General features: G+C 39.1%; 1 protein-coding gene across 1 annotated transcript in view; it reads left to right on the forward strand.

The window, feature by feature from the left end:
* LOC119648612 overlaps positions 1-24,969 on the forward strand; it is a 472,256-nt gene that overhangs the window by 381,748 nt on the left and 65,539 nt on the right. The window contains exon 6 of the mRNA XM_038050381.1: positions 8,468-8,604. Coding sequence (XP_037906309.1) covers positions 8,468-8,604 — 137 coding nt within the window. The remainder of the gene's footprint in view (positions 1-8,467; positions 8,605-24,969) is intronic.

Raw genomic sequence — 24,969 nt, forward strand, 5'->3', positions numbered from 1 at the left:
GATACGCAACACCACGTCGAGGCCCGAAGGTCTCTTCTCGCTTGAGTACAACCACAACTACCATGAAACTCCTACTAGGGGGGCCAACCGCAAATAACCGAGCTGTCCTCATATACAACAGGAGTTCACCCAAAGTATGTGAGTCCAGGAGCTTTCTCGGTTCCCATAGTACCAGTATACCCCTGGTAAGGTTTCGTAACCAATTTGCCACTTCAGATGAGTCCTCGGCCACTTGGTTTTGGTTTGGCCGATAGAGTTGCCGCCCTATCTTCCTCGCCGCCACCTCTGAGCACCCGGTTGCGCTGACAGGTGGAACTGGTCCAAATGTCGACAAAGATTGTGGAAGTGGAGGAGTTGAAATCTGTTCAAAATATTCTCGCCGTCTATCCGTCGCGGCTGGATGGTTGGTAAGCAAAGTATCGTTTTTGTCATTAAGGCCCTTCAACACGCAAGTGTTGCAAAGGGAACTTGAACACTGCGAAAGCGGTTGTTACCCTTGAAAAGGTGAGAGCTGCCATACTGTCCTTTGAACATTTCAAAGCACCTGGCATGGATGACATCTATCCGGCAATGCTAAAGGAGGGTATGGAGCATTTAGAGCGACCTCTAAGAAATATTTTTCGAAGATGTCTTGCTCTGGGCTACGTGCCTTCTTCTTGGCAACAGGTTAAGGTGGTTTTCATACCGAAACTTGGGAAAGATGACTATTCTAATCCAAAGAACTTCAGACAGATCAGCTTGACTTTATTCTTGCTGAAAGGTTTGGAGGGACTGGTGGAGCGTCACATTCGTGGAAACGCAGTTAGGTCACACCCACTTAGTGAAATCCAACATGCTTACCAACGTGGAAAGTCCTGTGAGTCTGCTCTTCATTCTTGGGTCACAAAGATAGAGGACGCAACTTTGAATGGTGAGTACGCGATGGGGGTGTTCGTGGACATTGAAGGGGCTTTCGACTGTGCGCCTTTTCAAAAACTTTGTAATGCCGCCAGAGCGCATGGTGTTGATGATGCTTTAATTAAGTGGATCCATGCTATGCTAACGCAAAGATTGTTGTGCGCTGAGGTAGGGGTCGATCGCTACCTGGCTACAGAAGCGACGAAGGGCTGCCCCCAAGGAGGTGTGCCTTCGCCGCTTCTGTGGAGTATGCTGATCGACTCACTGCTATGCGAACTGCAAAATTTGCCAATACACGCTCAAGCTTATGCTGATGACGGGGCTGTACTTGCTGTTGATCGGGATCGTGGAACGGTGTGTAGGAATATACAGCGTGTCGTTGATTTGATAGACAGCTGGTGCCTTAGACATGGTTTGTCAGTTAATCCAAATAAAACCACAATGGTTTTATTCACAAAAAGGAGAAAACTGGATGGACTTTGTCTCCCTGAGATGAGGGGTACTACCCTTCAACTCTCCGAAGAAGTGAAATATCTGGGTGTCACTCTAGATAAAAAACTTCTTTCGAACAACCATGTAGAGGTAAAGATGAAACGGGCTCTCATAGCTTATGGGCTGTGCAAACGGACCTTTGCCTCGACATGGGGACTCAGGCCTCATGTGGTAATGTGGATATACGTTGCCATCATTAGGCTGATGTTCGTATATGCATCCGTAGTGTGGTGGGTTAAAGTGAGACAAAAAGGTTTTCACCGTAAACTAGCTGCACTGCAAAGAACTGTTTGTCTGGGTATCATTGGTGCCATGAGCACGACATCCGGCGCAGCTCTGAATGCACTACTCAATTTGCAGCCCCTGGATATATTTATTCAAAGCACTGCAATGAGAGCAGCTCATAGGCTAATTCGATTAGATCTATGGGAAGACAACGGATGTGGGGGGCACAGAGCATTGGAAGAGTTACTGGGAGGACTAAATTCAGTTCTTACAATGCCTTCCGATTCTCGTATCCCCATACATCTGTTTGGTAGAAGATATGTAGTTACCCTGAAGCGTAGAGAGGACTCGGAAGACCCAGAGGAATGCATGGCGGGATATACGGAAGTCTTCTACACCGATGGCTCAAAAACAGAAGAGGGTTCTGGAGCCGGAGTCTACCTCTCGAATAAAAACGAGAAGTGGGCTTTTCCTTTGGGACAATATGCAACGGTTTTTCAAGACGAAGTTTATGCGATCCTAAGGGTGGCAAACTGGGTGACTGACGAGCGGTTGAAGGGCAGGCGCATCGCAATCTGCAGTGACAGTCAAGCTGCATTGAGGGCATTGAACAGTCCTTTGATCACCTCGAAAATCGTTCAGGAATGCAGAAACCGTTTGAACTCTGTGTCTAGATTCAATACGGTGGAACTACTCTGGGTACCTGGTCACTGTGGCATAGAGGGAAATGAAATCTTGGACGCTTTAGCGAAAGAGGGGTCAATCTCCCCTATGCCGGGACCGGAGCCAGCAATTGGGGTATCAGTAGCATTGGCTAAATCTGTTTTCAAAAACTGGGAACAAGTTTCTCATAACGACAGGTGGCAGAGCTTAAATGCTGCTCGACTCACCCAACTTTTCCTGCCAGAACCCAACATACGTACCGCAAAGTTTATCCTGTCGAAAAGCAGGAGGACTTGCAGGTGTATTGTGGGCATTCTGACAGGCCATAATTCACTAGCTGGGCATATGTTCAGAATAGGAATTACCGAAGATGATACGTGTCCCTCCTGTAATGAGGAAGCGGAATCCACGGAGCATTTCCTATGTGAATGCCCCGCCTATGGACGCATCAGGTATCAGATCTGTGGTGCCGATGTCCTCCAATTGCGACGGCTAGCATCACATCCACTAACGGAAACCCTGCGATACGTTAACGAATCCGGAATATTCCGTTCGATGGGGGAGGCGAGTACAATGGGCCAACACGGCCTGAGTGTTCAGAAGCTGTAGCTTCTCCCCCACCATACACACACACACACAAGGCAACCGAAGTGTTGGATATCCTGTTTGCGTTGGTGTCGGCTTTTAGCAAGTCGATACAGATCTCTCTCGTATTGTAAGGATTTCTTTAATGGACCGATCGGGTGACAGCGAACGGTTTCTTTGTTTCCCGGTTGGCATTCTTATAAATTTACTAATTGCAGTGCGTTTTATCGTCGAGAAACTCGTAGTAGGGGCTTCCTCATTGTAGGGGCTTTCCGTCATTTGAACATCGTCATTCCAAAGCCAAGTATCTTGGTTGATGTACCGCTTACCTGGCTTAGTGACCCCGAGCGTTGCAGAGGCCGCTTTGCGATCATGCCTTTAATTTGGCTCCATGATTCTGCCACATTTGTAATGTAAGTCAGATATTTCTTTCTACTGACGAGATCGCCACCAATTAATGCGCCGGGGGCCAGCGCATTCCTCATGTTGTTTTATCGCAGGTTTGATTTGCAGAACGCGACCCGTGGCCAATGTTGAGGTACGATGATCTCATAGGGAACGGTTTTGCAGTCAGTGATGGTTTTAAAATATAAATATAAGATGTGTGCAGCGAGAAGTTGCCAGAAGTCGTATTTCATGGCATCAGGTCGGCCTGTCTGTGTTGCCTATGTGGAATAGTGCGTTTAATGCGATATAATGGTGAGCTTCATCAGCCGATCATCAAATCGTTCGACTTCTTTAATGGCATCACGGAAACCCTCTCAAATGGCAATGCCAACACCATATTCAGTGTGTGGGTTACCAAAATAGAGAAGTTTGTAGCCATTTTTACCGCTTTCGCGTTCAATGTCGCAGCTTTTAGCAACAGACCATTAGGTTTCCTGCAGAGTGCAGATATTCATGCGCCTTTTTCGAAAGACTCTTGCGAGTTTCTCGATCTTTCCAGTTAGGGTGCCAATATTTAGTATGCAGACACATATTTTTTTCGCTCGGACTAACTTACGTCCTGAACTCTAGCCCATTTCGCAACAGGATCGGGGCTCGTTCTGCTGCGTCGACTGATTTGGATGCCCTAGTATTTTTTTCGAACCTTGTTACTCGATTCGATAATGTTGTTTCTAACAACATTGGTGCATTTTCTTGGTTGTCGAGGAACCTGTCACCAAGAGAGGTAGGATTTAGCATAATGGAATAACTCCAACTATATTTTATTTATCTCTCTCCCTGATCTCAGCATTTTATTTTTGTTGAGTATAGTACAAGGACGTTACCTCAAACCCTCCTCCTTACTTACCTGATCTCATCCCCGCGGACTTCGGTAAACGTTTTGAAGGTATCGAATCGATTCAAAAGACTCATGGGTGCCGTCACATTATTCTGAATCCATTCGATATCTTCAAAACGCTCACCGAAATCCGCTAGGGCGAGACTCGATTCATCTGATCCAAATTGCAAGATTGCAGTTTCAGTAATTTGATACAATTCGATATTTGATCTTACTTGCTTACTTCACCAGTTAGTAGTCTCTGTCTTCTGGCGGTGATAACTCATACTCATATCATCTCATCGTTACTCATCCTTCATACATTCATATAACTCTTTGTGTTACATTTTAAAAGTCGTGTGAACAGGTCTCAACACGCGAACTTCTATGACTGGTCTGAACATATCGCATTCGCGTCAACATAATGAAGCTACTACAATCGGTCAAGAAGATATTAGTCTACGTACGGTAGCCATTGTCCGATATACCGCGTTACTTGCGTGTTTTTAAAAAAAAGTCTCGGACCTTTCTGAACACACTATGTAGGACACAATAGAACTTTTTCACGGACTCTAATAAGCGGAGAAGGGACTTGACAGACAGAGAAAAAAAAATACACTGTGAGATTCAACACGTTCAGAAGTACCGGGAGGAACCAGACAAGTTACTGAAGTTTTACCGAAAAGTCACCGAGATGGAGCTACGGCCCATGCTGATTATGTCAAGACAAAAAAGGGAAAGTGCGTAGTCCGGATAGCTGAGTGGTTAGAGTACAAGACTGTCGTACGGAAGGTCGCGGTTCAAATTTCACTGGTGGCAGTGGAATTTGTATCGTGATTTGACGTCGGATACCAATCGACTCAGCTTTGAATGAGTACCTGAGTCAAATGCTGACCACATTGCCTCCTACAGGGTTCTGATATCCTATAATGTACCGTTACGGTCTTGAATGAAGTGTGTGAAGTGATCCAATATGGATTGTTGGCTGAACGATTATTACTATTATTATTAAAACAGGGAAATATGAGTCTGAGACAATCTTATTGAAACTACAACCACCCTTTCGAAGTTCCAAATCTCCTTGACTTTCCGAGCCAGGACTATGGAGTACTACCTGCAAGTTCATATCGGTAAAAGGAACGTGTTCCTGTGATCAGCCCATGCTTGTGCTTCGATTATGAGCCGTGCTGAATAACCCACATAAATCCCTTCGTTTCAGCACGCAGCTTCCAGGCACACAGCCATCTGTTTTGTAAATGGGGATATTGATCTTTTATTGAAAAGACTGCCAAAGACAATTCACTTGTTTAACGCACATTGCCTTTGTCTTTCAGTCATGGATTTGACCTTGGCCTTCTTCTTAGAAGGTGGAAAGAATGACCCTGGAAGTTAAATGTATAAAACCGCAATCTGCACACAAACAGCCGCATGCAAGGAAAAATTTTTAAAAGGTCATAATTTTATAATGGATTCAGATAAGATATTGATTTTAGTACCGTTTTACTTCTTTTAACGTAAACTGTTACCCAATTTCCTTCGCAAGATTACATTCATTGACTTCAAAACCTTATTAAAAGCGGATTTCTGTCGAACTGTCTGTATATCTATCGCACGCGTTTACTCAGATACGTTTACAGCTAGTGACGCGGAATTAGTAATGGTGAAAAACTGGAAGTGTAAACCCCACGCGTGTAACGTAAATGTTAAAGGGGGTCCACATACACCTAAAAGAGGAGTGTACCATTTTTTTTCACTAAAAATGAAAGGTCTCCATTAGTACTTAGTACTATCACCGTTTTAAAATAAGATTATGGTAGTCCAAACACTTAGTATCTAGAGGCCAAAAAAGTCTCCGTTAGGATATCAGTTCAAATAAAGTTAATACTACAATATTTTGAAAATTTATTTGAAACCATCCTTAAGATCATCCTAGGTCCGTAAAATTTTACAATGATATAGGCTTTAACATGTTGCAGTATTCTGGAAAGTTTGGTGGAAATCCTACTGTCAATAACAAGTTGAATATCGAATATATTCAACATATACCTACACATGAGTTCTCCACTGCGTTTCACTTGAATAGCACACCATCTACTCAAATTTCTTTTTAAAAAATGAAGACAATAGATATTTTGTATTTTCTATTTGAAGTATGATTAAAAATCTCTAATTTGAAATAAAAGGGATTTGATTCCGTTCAGTAATTTATCAATGAAAATTTTAGAAAGTAAAACAGAAATTCCGCAAGAATTTTGTTTTGCTTGAAGAGCAAACTTTTTTAACCTATGTTAGTTAACTTTTAATGCATTAGAGAACATTTATTATTATTTCGAATGAAGTTTTAAATGAAATTGAATTGAAATCAGTAATTTTAGTGGTGTGCTGGGCCCTCCCTGGTTGAAATATCTTCGGAAACCTAGTATACAAGCATTTTATATTTGTTGTCTTTAAGCAATAGCGGTAGGTTGCTTCCGTAACCGAAAGCAAGTCGGTAAACCGGAAGCAAGACGCTTCAGGTATGAAAGGGGTTATGTACTTCTTTTATAAAGACATTTGAGTGTGAATTTATCCCATTAGTACGTAGCACATAATATACGCATATATTATGTGAGTATATCCACTTTCGGCTGATATTGACATTCAAAATCTTGAATTTCCAAAGAAGTGTCAACTTTGACCTATTATATTATAAGTATGTTAGTAATAGTGCGATTTCCAAACTTGGTAAGATCAAACTTTATATTAAAGCCTACATTGTTGCAAAATTTCGTGGTTTCAAGGTGGTGACAGCCAATTACTGAAAATTATTGTAATATACTACTATTGACTTTATTTAAAGGGATATCGGTATTTCGGAGTCTAGCCACCATATAGTGGCAGCCTCTTGATTTTTTTTCAGATTTTTCGATTGAGTAGTTTCTGAGAATGGCCCCGTGAAATAAATAACCATTTTCGACTTCCCGAACTCTCCGCCTTTCCAACAAATGTCAAAACTAAGATCAGCTTCGCAAAGTACTAATCAAGACCTTTCATTTTATACCCCCATGACTATATATTAAGGAAAAAATGTACACCCCCTTTTGCATGTATGGGGACATTCCCTTAAATTTGACATAAAAGGATGTAACTCACTGCATGCGTGAGCGTTCACAGTTCCCATCTTTCCACCAAATTTGGTGTCAATCCCTGCTACAGTCTTCGAGAAAAATTCGTGTGACGGACAGACGAACAGACAGTAAACCGATTTTAATAAGGTTTTGTTTTACACCAAACCTTAAAAAGTAATTAGATCAGCTCTATAATCCGATTCCTTAAGATCATAAGTAATTTCAGTGAAAAAAATATTTTAAAAGACAATGTTTGTTATGTGGAGGGTACTTTACTCATGTTGTCATATTTGTTTTCTCCTTTTGGTCATTTTTCTAAAGCAGCATTCATTTTCTCAGTAAAACCAACCTAAAAGTAGGCACTCTACTAGTTATTCATTAGGAGACACGTGCAGTTTAAATAGCCGAGGTCGTCTATATATGTAGCTGTAACTATATTACTGGTTAGGAGGTCATGAACTCAATCTGTACGAGAGGACGGCCTTCGGAAGTTGCTACCTGTGAGAAATGTTTGCAGAGAACATAATTGCAACCCCGAAAATAAATTCTCTCTGCCAAATTTATTTTCCCAAGTTCCCAAATATCCTCCCAATCGTAAATTCGACATCCTACTACCAGAATATGCAGTGCCAAGAAACTATCCTCTATAAGTCCTAGTTTTTACAGAAGGAATTGTCTTCAGTGAAATAAAAGGATATTTTAATGAAAGACTTTGTCACGGCCGGGGGCTTACAACGGAAATAAATATTTTTGCTGGAGCTCACCCACTTTACGACAGAATGTACGCTTATTCAGCAGCCCTCATTCAATTTCTTGTCGGAAAGATTTATGTCGCTATTCTTATGAGGAGAATTTCATTTCCTTTTTCACATTTCATCCTTCTAATGCCTTGTGGTTCTTTTGTTGCTACACTTTCACTTCCTCCCATTCATGCGGCGTTATGGAAAGGGCGTAGCTACGCTGCTGGATTTGTCGTGCAGAAGTAGAAGAAGAAAAAACGTTTGTGCGGAAAGCGAACTAAAAACTAACTCGTCCTGAGTTTTTAATAGAATTAAAGTGATCTATGTGAACTGCGACTGCAAGGAGCAGAGTTGTGTTATAAATAGCTCAGGTTGCATAGTTATTTAGGTCAGCCCACTTTGCTAGCTAGATTACACAGTAGTTCTTAAGAGATTGTGCAGCTTAATGATGGCAGTAAGCTAACAGAGTCACGACTTTCTTCTCTTCTTTTCAGTGTGAAAACAGAGCTAATGGAAGATGGTGCGAATTCAACATTATTCATAGCGAAGATAAACAAATCTGACTCCGGGAATTATACATGCTCGATAAACTCTTCCCATGAGTACAACATTATGGTTCACATTTTAAATGGTAAGTTTCTTCCTGGAAGTTTTTCTCAAGTTTTAACCTGATTTGTCTTCACTTTCAACAAAATTTTGCTCTTTAACTTTGAACTTCGATAGCTGTAAACGACTCCAAGCTATTCATAAAACAACCTGCTTGTTTTTGCTAGCAGAGGAAGTGGAGTCACTGCCAACTGAGCAGGGGTGGCTTGCAGAATTAAGGCATATCGTCTCACTTATTCATTTGAACAGTTATGGATCAAGGAAAAACCGTGAAAATGGTTTCATTTTATATGTTCGCATCATTACATCTCTGATAGATGAAATGGAGTAAAATGTTTTTCTAGCCGGGGAAAGAAACGCTGTTTTCAGAAAACCATGTTTTTACTGACTTAATTTTAATTTTAGATATGTTAAGGAATAATAACCTGAAAGCACTGAAATTCATTTAATTCTGCCTGTGAGTACATAGTGTCGGTATGGGGCTATTTATCTACTTTCACAGTAGTGCAAAGCTGTCTATTCAAGTAAGATTCCAAGAGCATGGAGCTAGCTGCTTGCAAAGAAGTTGATTTAAAATAGCTTGCAAAGTCTGCTCTATTCTCGCATTCGTTATGCGGGATTGGTTAGTGGATTGAACTAAAGAAATGAATGAAAAGTTCTGGTAATAGTCGTTGCGTTCTTTTATAGAACGAGGAGAACATGGAAAAGTGTGCGTAGCTGTTCCTATGCGCACAAGGAGGTGACAGCATTTGTTTGTGAGCTTTATCATTGTCAAATCACCTAGTGTAAGTTTGAAAATTTTAGTGGCATCGTGCTTGCTTCAAGAAAGAATCATAACTTTTCCCAAAAAAGGAATATCCAATCAGCTTTTGTATAAACAAAAGAGCTACTTCTCTGTCTAATCTATAAATACGTGGAGGACATGTTTTGATTACATCCATTGGACAGTGCACCTTTTCTGCCATTTTGCGCAGTGCCTCATAACGAGGTGCAATATGTTCTCCCATTTGCATATTTCGTCTTCAACCGTCTTCATTTTCCGAAATTAATATCTAATGGGGTTGTAATCCGTCCAAGATTCATTAAGAGTTTTAGTTTTGTTGAATCAGATTTCTTATTTTCTTGGTTATTAATTTGTTAGGGGTGAAGATTTGGAATATTTGTCAAATAACTTTGCTGCCTTAAGTATCGAACATGAAAACAAGCCAACTAGGTTAATATGTCATTTAATCTCTCATTGAATATTCCACCAAGGATTTTCACTACTTCATTCTCTTTAACTACACATTCCAACTTTCACGCTAAGGATACATCTACTTTATTAACCAGGGAATATGGTTGTGACTAAAATTCCAATACAATTCGTATTTGTGAATCTCTGGTCTTGAATGCTTCAAAGCTACGTAATTATCGTACCATTCCTTACATATTTCCCAAAATCCATATAGTGCTTTCTGCCATTTTCAATCTTTACCTGACATACTTCTCGGTATTGAATAGTGACATTTTCAACTGAAAGTCAAGTTGCCTTGTCAGATAAAGCTTTTAGTGCGATAAGGCTATTCTCAAGAGACATTCGGCAAAAGTTCATTTGGTGTTATTATTTTAGCATCTTTATTTCCATTGAAATTTATATGTGAGTTACATAGATTGAATTGGTGACTGATTAATTTTATATTTTTTCACAAAAGTATTTATTTTTTATTTTTTGTTTGAGGTTTGAAAGGGTCCAAAGTCCATTTCCAGTTAATATCGGACCTGATCGATTTGGACGAAACTGTTTTCCTCATTTGTGGGCCACGGAGCCCTCTTTTCTGAGCTAAGGACTCAAAAATTTTAAAAAATTGAAAAATTGACGGGCGGGTACGTCAATGGCAGTGCCAACTCATCATGCTATACTCCTCCCTATGACCCAATTTAGCCAAATTAACGAAGCTTATGTTTTAAAAGAACTTACTTAGCTGAATGTAATAAATCATGCTTTCTGAAGCAATATTGTAATAATTCCATACAACAAACAATATTTTTCTCAAACAATATTTTATTTATAAATAAATAAAATGGACTTGTTCTGTTTACAAGCGGGGCCAGCCCGTCGTGATCGATTACCCAATATTGTTCTATTAAAGGCCTGTTCGGGATACAGTCGCGAGCTTACAAACCCATCCGTAGACGCAAATGTCTCGGCTAGCTCTTTTCAAAACTGATCTCGGTTTTGACATTTAACTCACAAAAATTGAAAAAACCAGGAACCTGTCACTATATGGCACCTAAGCTTAGAAATACCGCCATATCGATACGTATTCAAATAAAGTTAATACTATTATTATTATTTTATAGTAATTGACTGAAACCCCCCTAAAGTTCATCCTAGAATCATGCAACAATATAGGGCATAATATAGAGCACGATCCTACTAAATTTCGTGGAAACCGTACTATTACCAACCCAATATAATATAATTAGGTCAAAGTTGCCGCTTCTGTGCAAACTCTAATACCTTGAATGTCCATGGCACGCAAAAGTGGATATTCCGCATATGCATGCACATTACGTGCTAGGTATTTATGGAACAAAAGTAGGCTTAAATGATTTTATAAACGAAATACACAGAACTTTCCGTACCTGAAGCAGTCAGCTTCCGGTTTCCCGGCTTGTTGTTTTTTGAGTTGGATATTCTTGAGAGAAATTCTGGCTGGAACCCAATACAGAATTTAGAATCAGTTTACTGGGAATTTCAGTCGATAAGTCCCTTTTTGTGAGAAATTCTGTATGACTTATTCTATTAAAGATATATAAACAAGTCGGGAAACAGGAAGCTGCATGCCTCAGGTATGTATGTCTTATATTATAACTTACATTACTGCAAAATTTCGTGGTGCTTCCAGTCAAATACTAAAAATTATAGTAATATACTATTATTAACTTTCTTTGAAAGGTTATCGGTAAGGGGGATATTTCGGAGCCTAGGCACCATATAGTGGCAGCCTCTTGATTATTTTAGATTTGTCGGTTGGGTAGTTTTTGAGAATAGGTCCGTTAAAGAGATAATAATTTTCCACCCCCACACTCCCCACCTTTCCAACAAATGACAAAACTAAGGTTTCGGAAAGTAATAATTAAGACCTTTCATTTGTTTCCCCGCATGACTGCATTTGGGGAAAAGAAAATTACACCCCTTTTTGCATGTATGGGAAGCCCCCCCCCCCCCGCTTACATTGACGTAAAAGGATATAACTCACTATATGAGTGAGCGTTCACAATTCCCACCTTTCCACAGAATTGTGTGTCAATCGCTTTAACTATCTCCGAGAAAAATGCGCGTGATGGACAGACCGACAGATAGACAGTAATAGATAGATTTTAATATGGTTTTATGTAAAACAAAAAAATGTGTGCACTCGGCGTTTTTTCTTATTTTCCATTGTCTGGAATTCGCCCTCCGCTGGAGCCAATTGCACTTGTATGTAGCAGAACCTTATCCAAATCGATTCACTGTCCATCTCTCTGCCTTTCACACCCATTATCTCCTATTGGTATGAAATTTGGTGGAAAGGTCCGACCTGTGAATCCCATTGGATGCAGAGAGTTTCACGTTGAGTTTAATGGGGGTTCCTAAACATGCAAAACGGGGTTCTAAAATTGTGGTGCTTGTGTGGCGTGTCAAAATAAAAGCCTCGATTGGTACTTTCCGAACCCGGTTTCAGTTTCGATATAAGCTGGAAGAGTAGAAGTCTGTAATGTACATATGTAGATACAAAGGTTACAATAGTAACTACATTTCACAATTTCATCCTTTCGAAAAAAAAGTATGAAATTTTCGATATTTCCCCAATTATAAACAAGTCGGAATACCGGAAGCTCGCGCTTCGGGTATAAAGGTTTTGTGTTCATCTTATCTAAGAAATTTCAACGTACATTTTTCTATCCGTATATAGCTACAAAACTACGAGACATACGTACATATTACAGCCGTAGATGTTACGCTCACCCTGAACAAACAGACTGCCTATTTTCGAATACTGTACACATATTGGCACGTATATAAATTGATCGTACCCATATTTCCGATTTACTTCTTATATCTATCTGAATTAGGCACTACCCGCAAAGTTCATTAGCACGCATATACTATATACCTATATATACACATGTCTCGTTGGAATAATTGATATTCACATACAAATGATTAAAGAACTAAAACAAAATAATTCTTTTCCACCCAATTCATACGAACTTACTTCGTGTGGTATTGACGAATTGATATGTGATGATGACGTCATCAGGTTGTAGAGTGCACGAAATTCACAAAAAATTGTAAAGTTTTACCCCCTATAACTTTGTTAATAATAGTTGGATTTTCTTCAAACTTGACCAAATTGTGCATTATGTTCTTCATTATATGCATACCAAATTTTATACTTCTCGGACGAACAAAAGGGGGGTGCCGGGTAAATTTCTAAAATGTGGAAATATACTATTATTAATTTTATTTGTGCAGATATCGGGACCGGATATATTTTGAGGCCTAGATTTCGTAGCGATGCACTATTGAGATTTTTTTCAGATAGGTTCTGAGAACGAGACCTGTTACACTTTTTGGGGGTCATATTTTGAGCTCTCACTCCCCTATGTTTCACCCAACATCAAATATTGAACCAGTTTCGAAAAGTACTAATTGAGACCTTTCATTTGATACCCCACATGGCAACATTTTATGAAAAAAAATTTTGCACCCTCCTTTCACATGTATGGGGAGCCCCCCTTAAACTTAACACAAAATAGCGTCAGTTGCTGCATGTAAAGGGAACGGCAGATTACATACTCCTACCAATTTTCGTAACAATCGGTTCAGCCGTTTCCGAATAAATCGGCTGTGACAGACAGACAGACAGACAGACAGACAGACGGACAGACAGACATCGAATCGATTCTAATAAGGTTTTGTTCCACACAAAACCTTAAAAAATAATGGGATTATTACATTGTAATAAGCAGATTTATTCAACATAATTTGAATTTTATTGACTACATTCTAAATATTTAGTTATTGTTGCCGTTTATTTATTATAAACGGGACATTTTTATAAACGGGGTACACTTATCGCAACACATCCGTGTCTTTCTTCGAATAGGTTGTTTGCTGGAAATGTGGCATGATCCTACCACACCCTTCTGCCCCGCTGACAACAGTAGCCTCTATTGTAATTGGCTTGTCCTCTTAACTTTCGATCGTTAATTTCGTTGGTTGGTGCTGCATAACTTGTTGCTTCAAGCTTGATCACCAGCAATGCTAGTTCTTTCGCGTGCACAGGAAAATAACAAGCGACAAAGGCGGCCTGAACTTTTTGTTGTTATGCGGGGAGATCTTAACGTTCTTGGTTTCGAATGACCGGTTGATGACCTGGTGGGATGCGGAGGACCAATATTGCGAAACAAAGAAGAACCCGCCGCTGGGCTTTTTTTAGTTTAGCTCTTATAGAAAATGGGGCGTACGAAAAACGTTAAACATACATACATATGTAATCTCAACACATTACTAAAGCAGAGGGACTATGATTTAATTTCATTTTTCTCTCTGATAAAGTAAGCATGTATGTACGTATAATTGCACAGCTCCATTGTACGGTGTCACAATATTGCTTGAAATGTTGAATTCGAGTTACGTATTGTTAATCGAATCAATGTTTAATTATTCTTGAGGGATTATAACATCAGAAAATCAACTAGTGTTTAGCGTCAGAAAACTATATTCCTACTTCCTTTACTACAGTACGATTTGTAGCATATGCATGCCAAATAAAATTTAAAATTTTTGTCATTTCATAAACTATTCCAATGCTTGCACATGGGGAACCCCAAATTTCATTAGCTCTAGGTCGAGGCTTTAAGCACGCAATAAAATGCTTCCTTTTCCACATATTGGAAGTTACATCCGACATAAGATTTCATTCTCTAGTCCTCAAATACAAAGGAGACAGTTTATTATCTGCTATGGCCGTAGAGGTGCCCGGAAGGCTCAGTGGTTAGAGCGTTGCTCTCTCGTAGCGGAAAGTAGCTATCCAAATCGCACTAATGGTTGAGGTGTATCGTCACTGGATGTTGGACGCAAGTCAACTCAGCTGTGAAGGAGTAACTGAATCAAATCAGAGTGACAATCGGGCGAGAGCAATGCTGACCACATTGCCTCCTACAGTGTATTGTAGCGTACCGTTACGGTCTTCCATGAAGGGCTCCAACTCTAATCTAGACCCTGATTTAATTGGATTTTCGCGCCAAGATTATTACTAATATTATGGTAGAGGATAGTTTCGCAAAGGAAACTTCACGGAGAGATTGCACTTGACCCTAGTTAAAGTTAAGAGAGAACGACTCTCCGGACAACTGGTTTTTTTTTATAAGAAAAAAAAACAGAAAATGGCAGGAATGTTCCAATTTGGCTGTTTTAATTTGAATTGTAGGATGCCCGGCGCCTTATTGAAATCAAGCAATCGGAAGATTTTCGTTAAAATAAATTATTCCGCTATTTTTAACAAAAAAAGAAAAGTAAATATAAAAGTATGAAGATGAAAAGGAAAGTTTAAACTTTTTTATAAACAAAATGTTAATAATATTTTTCATCATAAATCAAACGGATTTTATATACACCTATAAAGACTAATACCTTACAGAATATCTGTGCAAAATTTCGAGACGATAGGTTAGTTATATATTTTTTAAGTCACATTCCACTGCACAAAAAAATATGTTTTGGAAAAAGTACAAGTAAAGTTATCGTTCTTGTAGAGTTAAAAACAGCTTCTTAACCATAAGTTGCAGCCGCATAAAGTTAAAAGGTATAGGCCGTAAAAAGCCCTTACTTTTAATACTTCCGACCCTCATCTCCTCACTGACTATCTTTTTAGTTTTATATTGAAATTAAAAATTTAGAATAGACTCTTCGGGTGGTAAATGAATCTTTTAAGCAAAACAGAACACAAAAGTTGAAAGGTCTATATTAAATCAAGTACTCCCTTCCTCCCTGATGACATGGTATAGTGATCTTTAATATTTCAGCAGCTCTTCTATGCACGTTGCTGTTAGCAGGAGCTACCCCTTCACTCGTCAGCAGAGTCTAAATCAGTGTTACTCCATTTTATCATACAAAGTACATGGAACGGCGAGACTGGCAAAAGTTTTGATTAATATGATTTTATTTTTCCCGAATGGCTCAGTTTCCAGAGCAAGTTCCTGAGCCGCTCAAATTGTCCCAGCAACTTAAAATTAATCATTATCACAGCATGTATTGTTGCGTGACGTACACGACATTTCTCTAAGCTCGACTGCATGCCGGCATGGCGGCGGATGGGATAGGGAATCTAATGCCAAACAAAACCACAGTGGACTTAGAGAGCCGCCTTGCTATATTCCACACCTGATTGGGATCTTTTCTGATGTTTGTCATAGTACTAAAAACTTCGTGCTTCAATTCTTTATCCCTATTATTTGAAGAAGAAAGACATTCGGGTCGATTTTTTACATGCGTACCACTTGTAGCAACCACGAACGCGATATGGTATCAGAAGCTAATTTATAATCGATATTAGCTGTAGAGATAGTATATATTTCGTTTTTTGGTGAACAACCCACTATACTGTTGATGAACCTCGCTTTTACGCATCCTCTTTGTTGCTCAGCTATGAATTTATAAACATCAAGACGTTTCATAATTTTTGCGCAGAGAACCGAAGTGAAAGCATTGGTAAGGAACCAATTTGTCAACATTTTGTAGGGCAAGAGAGATCCTACTCCTTCCGGATCAAATGGTATTAATTTTAGATCGGGTATCATCTGATTCAAATGGTTGTTCTTGAACCGCTTTAGCTAAAAGTTTTGAATCTTATCAATGTCTGGCGCTTTCCAATTAGTTGCCTTTTTATGGACTATTACAAAGTAAATCTCAGTTATATTAGGTATGGTCATGTCGAGGTGGACTTTGCATGAACGCATAATGTGTGGGAGCCACGCTACTTCTAAATTGCGATATATATGTTATTTGCCATGAATTTATATGTAGGAATTTTGCTATATATGCACAGTCAATAGCAAAAAAAGTCCACGATCCCTCTTTCCGAACCTTTCAATTTGATACCTCACATGACCATATTCTGTGGGAAAAAATTACACCCCCCTCCCTTCGGATGCATGGGAGTCCCCTTTCAGACTCCAGACAAAATGTTGCCACTTGCTATATGTAAAGGGTTTCGCAGACCACCCATTCTCACCAAATTTAGTGACAATCGATTCAATAGGATTTTGAGTAAATGAGGTTTTATCACAAAGATAAGCTTAAAAAGAGCTGGGGACAGGTAGATTAATTATTAATGGAACTTTAATATTGCATTCGACTGTCAATTTCTCTCGTTAATTATGACGTCAGCCTCTTATTTGTATGACTTTAGAAATAAATTAAGTAAATTCGCCTGAAATTGATAAGTTTGAATTGATATAACTCTGATATTTATAGTCAGATTTCGACGTAAAATCCACGGGTGCAAATTAATGTCACAACTTTTATGTTCGGAGGGTAAAGTGAATACTATACTTAGAAGAACGCATTATTTTGTAATGAAGTGAGTAGTGCCGAAACATAAAAGCTCAGTGTAATTTTTATTGTAAAATATGGAACATTTAATTGAGTGAAATTATGTCTTTGTGCAAACTCATTACACATAAAAAACTTGCAAGTCTCGTTACTTGAAAAACCTATGGGGTGGTTTGTGAGCTTGGCATCATTACAAATTTTTGAAGCATCCTGAAGCTATTTGTTCGGCTGCTCACAGTTTATTCAATTAATCGATTGCCAAGACCCGTACTCTGTTCCGAAAAACTGCCAACAAATGCCATCTGTAAATATCGTCATTATTGTCTTCTTCAAACAAGAGTACTGAATTCTTAGAACTGCGAATTTTCCGCCTGCTCCACTCCAGCTAATTTATAAATACACTCTTATGTACGATTGATCTGTGGGTTTTTCATCGTTTTACGTGTTTAATTGGCCTTCATCTCAACACATGTCGGTACCAGTACATATTTCTGACCATGCTTGAGAGAATACTATACACTCGAGGAACCTGTTGTATCATTACATCACAATTTCAGATGAGAAGGCCCTGGATTCGCTTTTGCCAATAATTGCTCTGAACTCCCCGGCGCGTGAACATTAATTTCCCCTTGCTCCGTGCTCTATCGGTTTCAACGATAACATTGTCTGCCACTTTTCCAGCCATCTTTCCTGCACGCCATTTTATTGACAGCCCGAAATGAGGTTCTTACTTTTGTTCGGGAATGCAAAATTTCTCCTATATTGGCGAGAACATTTTTTTAAGGATTTTGCTGTAGCGTTGATTTGATCAGAAAAACCAGGATAGACGTAAAACAAAGTTACACGTATCTGGCGGAGGGAATTCTTATAAAAAGTCTGTGTCCGCTTGGGGGCGTTGAAGATAAAATGAAAAGGAAAATGTTTCAGATGTATATCTAGGATCCTTGTGAAAAATAGGCATCCTCTACTTTCTGACATGAAGCTAGATATTTTTTCGTACGTAGGAGCATGAAAAAGCAGCACGTATTTCTGCTTCATTGTGCCCTGTATTAACGTAGAGTTTGCTCTGTTCGAATTCAGGTATTAAAGTGAGTTGGCTTTAAGACAACATTGCTGTAATTAAATCTCCATTTAACGATAGAGAAGATAAAATTTGGTAACATTAAGATGCCATTTCGGGCAGTTATATGTGCGATTATTAAGGTGAATACTTCCTCGTCGCATAAATAAGGTGGTAGCAGTACAAATTGCTACTGTCGCGAAAGTACTGAAATTTTGGAGCAAGTTTTTTGGTGCTCTTACTTTGCTCCGTCATTCTGACTTGTTTAGACTTGTCCTGATATTTTTAGAAACGCAAGACGTCAAATCCAGGCAAATGTTGACGTGTAATATAAATGGGACATTGTTCAATAAGTCCGTGACCGGAAAACTTAAATTGAAATTTTTAGAATCAATTTAATTCCATTCAACTGGGGGAAAGGCATTGCAGTAGCAATATGAAACATATAATTTTTTATCCCGTTTCAAACCTTTTCGTTATACATATACAAAGTTTGTAGGTTATTCCGTAGCGTTTGCGAACAGCAATTTTTACACCAAACAATTGGAATACACGTTCAGGCTGAAATGTGGAGTTGTTGTTTTGCCGTCGTTCGGGCTGAGCTTCACCCTTCCCTGGTATTTGATTCTGAAATGTGTAGTTCCGTCAAAAAAGTTAAAGTGAATCATTGAAAACTTGCTTTCGCTTATCAAATTGGATAAAACCATTTCAATATCCTGGGAGTAACTGGTAATGATATGTATTATGCATGAGTAATGAAAGGTTATATTATCACAATAAATATCGGAATCTGGCTGCATGAAAAATTTTTGAGGCAGCACTTTATTGTAAAATTCTGCAAACAACCTACCCAATAGCAATGGCCAAAACAAAAACCATTCGGAAACTGGTAGTTTGACGCTTCAGACATGAAGGGTTTTCAGATTTCTTATGAAAGAATATTTGGGTCCAGTTCATAGTATATGCATGTTCCTGTAAATGCTTGGAGTATAACCACGTTTCTTAAAGTGCGATCATTTCATACGAACGACTTTGTTAATAACAATTCCACCAAACTTTCAGTATGATGCTCTATAATATTGCAAGATTGCATAATTCCAAAATAAACTTAAGGAAGCGGTTTCCGGTGCATTTATGAAATATAGTCATATACTATTATTCCGTTTATTTGAGCGGTTATCGGGTTGAAGAGCTAAGGCTAATGGGGCTAAGGTATCGTACTAATGAGACTAAGATATCGTATGCACGCATTGTCATTTTCAAACTTTTCGGCTGCATAGGAAAATTTAGATCCACAAAACTTCAAAGTGGATTATTCTTCCCTGATTGGGAAAATGGCTGCCCTCGTTATTGTCTTTGTTAGTACGTACAGAGCTGGCTCATTTTCTTTCCGTATGTTGTTTTGATCGACTCCTCTGGAGCATTTTAAGCAAGAAAGTACCACAGTTCCAATATGGGAAGAGAAAACTACTTCAGTCGGGTATACAAATTGCCGTCTGATCCGTTTGCTGTCCCATAGCATGAGTGTTTTTGAACGCATTTACGCGAAATCTTTCAAATAACAGTGAATCAAGCGGGGTTTTTCAATAACTGCGGAAATACTTACATAATACACGCCACGCAGTTACTCATGGATAAACACCGTGAGACACATCGCTCTATTTACATTGCATTTCTGAATCTACAGAAAGCGTTTGACCGTGCGCTACATGAACTCAAGTGGAATGCTCTACAGCAAAATCTAGTGTCAGATGAACTCGAGCTCTGCACTCAATTGCTCTACCATGGTCCGAAAAGTAAAGTTCGAAATGTGGCGAATGTATCAAAACTGCTTCTTACCACTCCTCTTTGTTCTTGTTATGGACACTGTCACACGGGATATCCAACACACTGCTATATGCAGATAATGTTGTCCTGGCGCCTAATAGCAAAAGTGATCTCGAGCAATTTGTCCAAAAATGGAATGATCGCCTCATGCAATACGGTCTCAGATCTCAGAATCTGAATAAAATTGAATTTCTGATGACGAATCATTGCCAGTGGCCGTGACCTGCCCAGAATTGGACAATTTATATATCCCTGGTCAATGTTCTCAGCCAGTGGAGAACTGCGTTGTGAAATTGCTTCACACGTTAGCGCAGCCTGAATGAAGTGGCACTGCACAGCTTGCGTCCTTTTTGATAGACGTTTTTTGAGTATTGGTCAAGTATAAAGGACAATGAACGGCGTGTCGCTGTAATGGACGCGAAGATGTCACGTTGAACTAGTAGCGTAAAACGTGTTGATAACATTAGAAATGAGGATAACCGGCTTTATATACTGGATGGCGTTTTGAGAGTCTCACGACTGCATGCTGATCAGGTCTCTGATAGAAAAAAATGATCGTGACGAGCAAACCCCTACTTGTGAAGGAGACCAAGGCTAAAGGAAGGGAAGGATCAATGTGACAATGTAAGCAATAGTACCATTTTGACCACCGTACTGATGTCTATATAAATGCGAATTTATATGACTCTAGAATAGACTGGAGGGGGTTTCTAGTCAATTCCTCAAAAACATATTAATATAATATTACTAAATTAATTTGAGTAGGTATCGGCATGAATAGTATTTCGATGACTGAACACCGTATAGGAGTTCCTGAAGAAAGTGCGTATGCAGACGGGCAGATGCAATGTAGGGCGGCTGCATTCTACGACTCTAAGTGTTGGTCGAACATTAAAGACAATGAACAGCGTCTCACGTAATGGAGACGAAGATGCGACTGCATCCAGATCAGGGCTTTGATAAAATAAAATGGCGCAACTGTTCAGGACGGGTCAACCCCACTTGTGAACGGAACAATGGCTAAAGAAAATCTAACCACTTGGATATAAGTATAATTGTAATTCTTCAGCAAACATAGGCCCATTAAATGAATAGTTTGAATTAGCTTTTTCTGAAACCTGTCTGAATTTTGACATTAGTTATGACAAAAAGAACTGTGACGTTGGAAAGTGATCACTTATCTCACAAGCGTATTCTTGGAAAACACCCATTTGAATAATCTGAAAAAATCCCGAAGCTGCCCTATGCGATGTCTATAGCCATCAGACCAATATCTGTTCCAATTTATGTCCTCTGAGTTGGTAAAAAGCGGCTGAAGGGGATAGAAATTTATAGGCTAGCTACCTGTAAGTTTCGAAATTTGACTGCTAGCGAAATGCTAACAGAGCCTATAGGGACTTCACAGCTTTGACCTCTGACTATCAAAAACGGACTATGGTTGGTTCCTGAAATCCGCAAAGGCATCGATGCTCATCAAAATGCTTGATTTCTCCAAATCGAATAAGAATTCCAACGATATAAGCAAGACATTTTGGTCCTAAACGAAGTAAGATCTAGATAGTACTTCCCCCGTCTTGCCACGCTAAGGACGATGTACTGTACTAGAAAGCCAGCTGGCATCAGACGCGAATCCGGTGTCGGATTGTTTCTGATGGCTACAGGCACTTGATCTAGGAGCCGGTTTCTAACATCTTCACAATTGACACAATTTCTTTGAATAAATACATATACATATCGGGCTGTATACAACTGAAATAGTACAAAACATTTTACACCTGAAGAGCCGTGTTTCATGCTTTCGACTTATTTCCCTCTCTTCTTTTCAGGACCGCCAACGCCACTTTGGGAGCATGTAGTAATATTATTAAATAATTACTCCCACGGTGATTAGCAGTTCATTTTGTTAGTACCTTTTGTAAAAGACATTCATGGAGTTCGGAATTGCTTTGAGGTATGGCCGTTTCAGTTGCTCTTCCAGGGTAAGTTCTCCCTGGTAGCGGATGGTAGTCTGCCTCAATTGCCATTTTAGCCATTTCGAAACCGTATACAGTTCGTGAATAGATGAAGATTAGAAGCGATGCAGAAAAACAATAGACTTAGGGTTAAACAAAAGGTGAAGTACGATAGTTGAATATTGTGGTTTCTTGATTTTGAGGAGCAAAAGACAGAAGGGATTGTAGCAGTAGGAACTCCCTCTGAGCTTTGGAGGACGGCAGAAAAAAGGTATAAATGATTATAGGGGCGTTGCATTATTTTTTTCAGGGTTTTTACTTGGAGAGTTTTCGCGAATTGCTCTTTACTTTTAATGTGCACTTTCTAGCCCTCTTCCACACTTTTTCTCTAGTATCAAAACTAACAACCCTCTTTTCTTTCCAAATCGTTTGTAACAAATGTTAATTTTACGCAAAGCTATAATATTATACTAAGGGAGCTGACATTGATATTCAGTTGCAGTAAATTTACACGGTAAAATCAACTTTGAGCTACTGTAACTTTCTTACTGATAGTATGATTTTGATCAAACTTGGGGATAATATGCTTCATATTATGTTTTATACTGCTACCAACTTTTATAAGTCTGGGATACACCTGAGGGGGGTTTGACCCAATTTCCCCAAAAATATGATAATATACTATTATTAACTTAATTTGAACGGATATCGATATGGAGAGTATTTTCAGATCTGGCCACCATATAGACGCAGCCTGATTTCAGATTTTTCGATTGGGTAATTTCTGAGAATGGGTCCGTTAAAGAAATCATCATTTTCGACCCCTCCCACTCCCCACCTTTCCAATTAATCTCAAAACTAAGGCTGGTTTCGAAAAGTACTAATTGAGACCTTACATTTGATACCCCACATGACTATATTCAGTGACAAAAATTTGTACACCCCCCTTTTACATGTATGGGGACCCGCTCGTTAATCTCAACGTAGAAGAAAATCACTCACTGTCTGGGGGTCCACAGTTCCCGCCTTCTCTCCAAATTTCGTGCTAATCGGTATAGCCGTTTCTGAGAAAAGTGTTTGTGACAGACAGACAGACAGATAAACATTGAACCGATTTTAATAAGGTCTTGTTTTGCAAACAAAACCTTCAAAAGTGGAAAAGTGATGGAATCTCTTAATCAAACGACTTTTATACTAAATTCTTTGGAAATGCTTAGTCGCGTTTTGTGAGTTCCTTCTAAGCGGAAATTAAAAGCAAAGTCAGCAAAATGGAAATCCGGACATCATCCTGGGAAATTCATAAGTGAAATTGGGCAAAAGGAGTTGTAAATCTTTTGTTTTTTACAAGAACGTTACGTACTATTTGTTAGATACAGTGCAAAATGAATCCACGAGAAATTATAAAATAAAACTTTTGCGGAGGCCGAAAAACAAAAGAAACCTGTACAAAATTGAAATCCGGACAGTGCCAAAAATCGTAATAATGACATTAAAAACTGAAAAATGACTAATTAATGCTCCGTATGTAGACTTTTAGCATCACATACCTTCACTGGGCAGCGGCATCAGAAGCATATATAGAAGCATCTGGTTTCGGCATAGAACATTGTGATTCCGGCGGAAAACTTCCGTTTTATTTAAAACAGTTGAGCCAAGAGGAAGTACTGAAACGTGCTGAAAGGGTTTAAAAACCAAGTTGGAAGGGTTTACTTTTGCGCAAGTGGTATGGAAAGCGAAGGATACTATATATTGAAACTCGTCTTTTTGTCTTCTCTTGCATGATTCTTATAGCGCCTTGGATGCCAATAGGACAGTAGCACTCACTGAACAACTGGTAATTACTGGTAATTACTGGTTATTTTTCATGTTACAACAATTGGAGGATATCTCCATGCAAATTTAAATTTTCTCTGGCTAGATGACGTTTTCATTTTCCTCTTCCTTCTAACAACATGAAAAGTTGATGAAAAGGATATCACTAGGCATGCGTGAGTCGTTTATTACCCCTCGGTTTAATCGTCAATATTTTATAACGGTTTTGATTGTATTCTAAATTTTGAGACTTCTGCTAGTGCAAGTTCAAAGGCGTCTGGCATAAAAAACATGCAGATGGGTCTTTTGGTTTGTAGCCTCCTCGCCTTTGGATAGACGGGTCTCTGGTGGCGTAGCCAGTTGTTTCCTTTTTTCCTGCCTACTTGGCTTTTTTTTGGGCGCTGGAGACTATTTTCATAAAGTCTCCTTCAGGCACGCCCTCCTTTTTTCGCTTTTCCCCCAGATCGCTTTGCAGTGGGTTATGCGCGGGACGTTTGATGCAAGCAGCGTTCTCAACGGGAAGAGCGACTGTTTTTGCTCTCTAACCGTCTTGTACTGCTATCCACGTTCGCCTATAGAAGGAGATGCCCCATTTTTGACATTAATTACATTCATTGTTTAAGAAAAAGAAATATTATTTATGAAGTACTAACTTCAACGGATGACCCCCAAAGACCCGTAACTCTAAATGTCAAATGATTGTATAGCAAAAACTAATATTTTTCTATTAGCCGCAAATTAGTTTTGAATTCATATTAGAGACTTCTCACAACTAGGCACGCTCTATCGCATCTTATGTGAACTTTTAACACCTTCACTTTTATAGAAAACCTTGGGAACATTTACAGCCCCAAAAGGATGGTGTCTTCCTGCGAACCAAAAATAGAATATTTTCAAAACCAATCTAGAAGGAAGAGAAATGGTTGACCATTTGAGTCACATAAAATTCTCTCATATTCACCCACGATGTAGTAAAAATTGTCAAGTGTACATTTGTAGCTATATTTCGGATATTTGGGAGGATGGTCTTGGTAGTTGCGAATAGTACAGTCGTCAGTTTCTATTCGTACCCCATTCTGTATTAACAAAGCCCGAATACCTTCGTTGCAACTTAATATTCAAAAGGATGTTTATTTAATTTAAAGCATGTCATAT

The sequence above is a fragment of the Hermetia illucens genome, chromosome 2 (assembly GCF_905115235.1).
Source record: "Hermetia illucens chromosome 2, iHerIll2.2.curated.20191125, whole genome shotgun sequence".
NCBI lineage: Eukaryota > Metazoa > Arthropoda > Insecta > Diptera > Stratiomyidae > Hermetia > Hermetia illucens.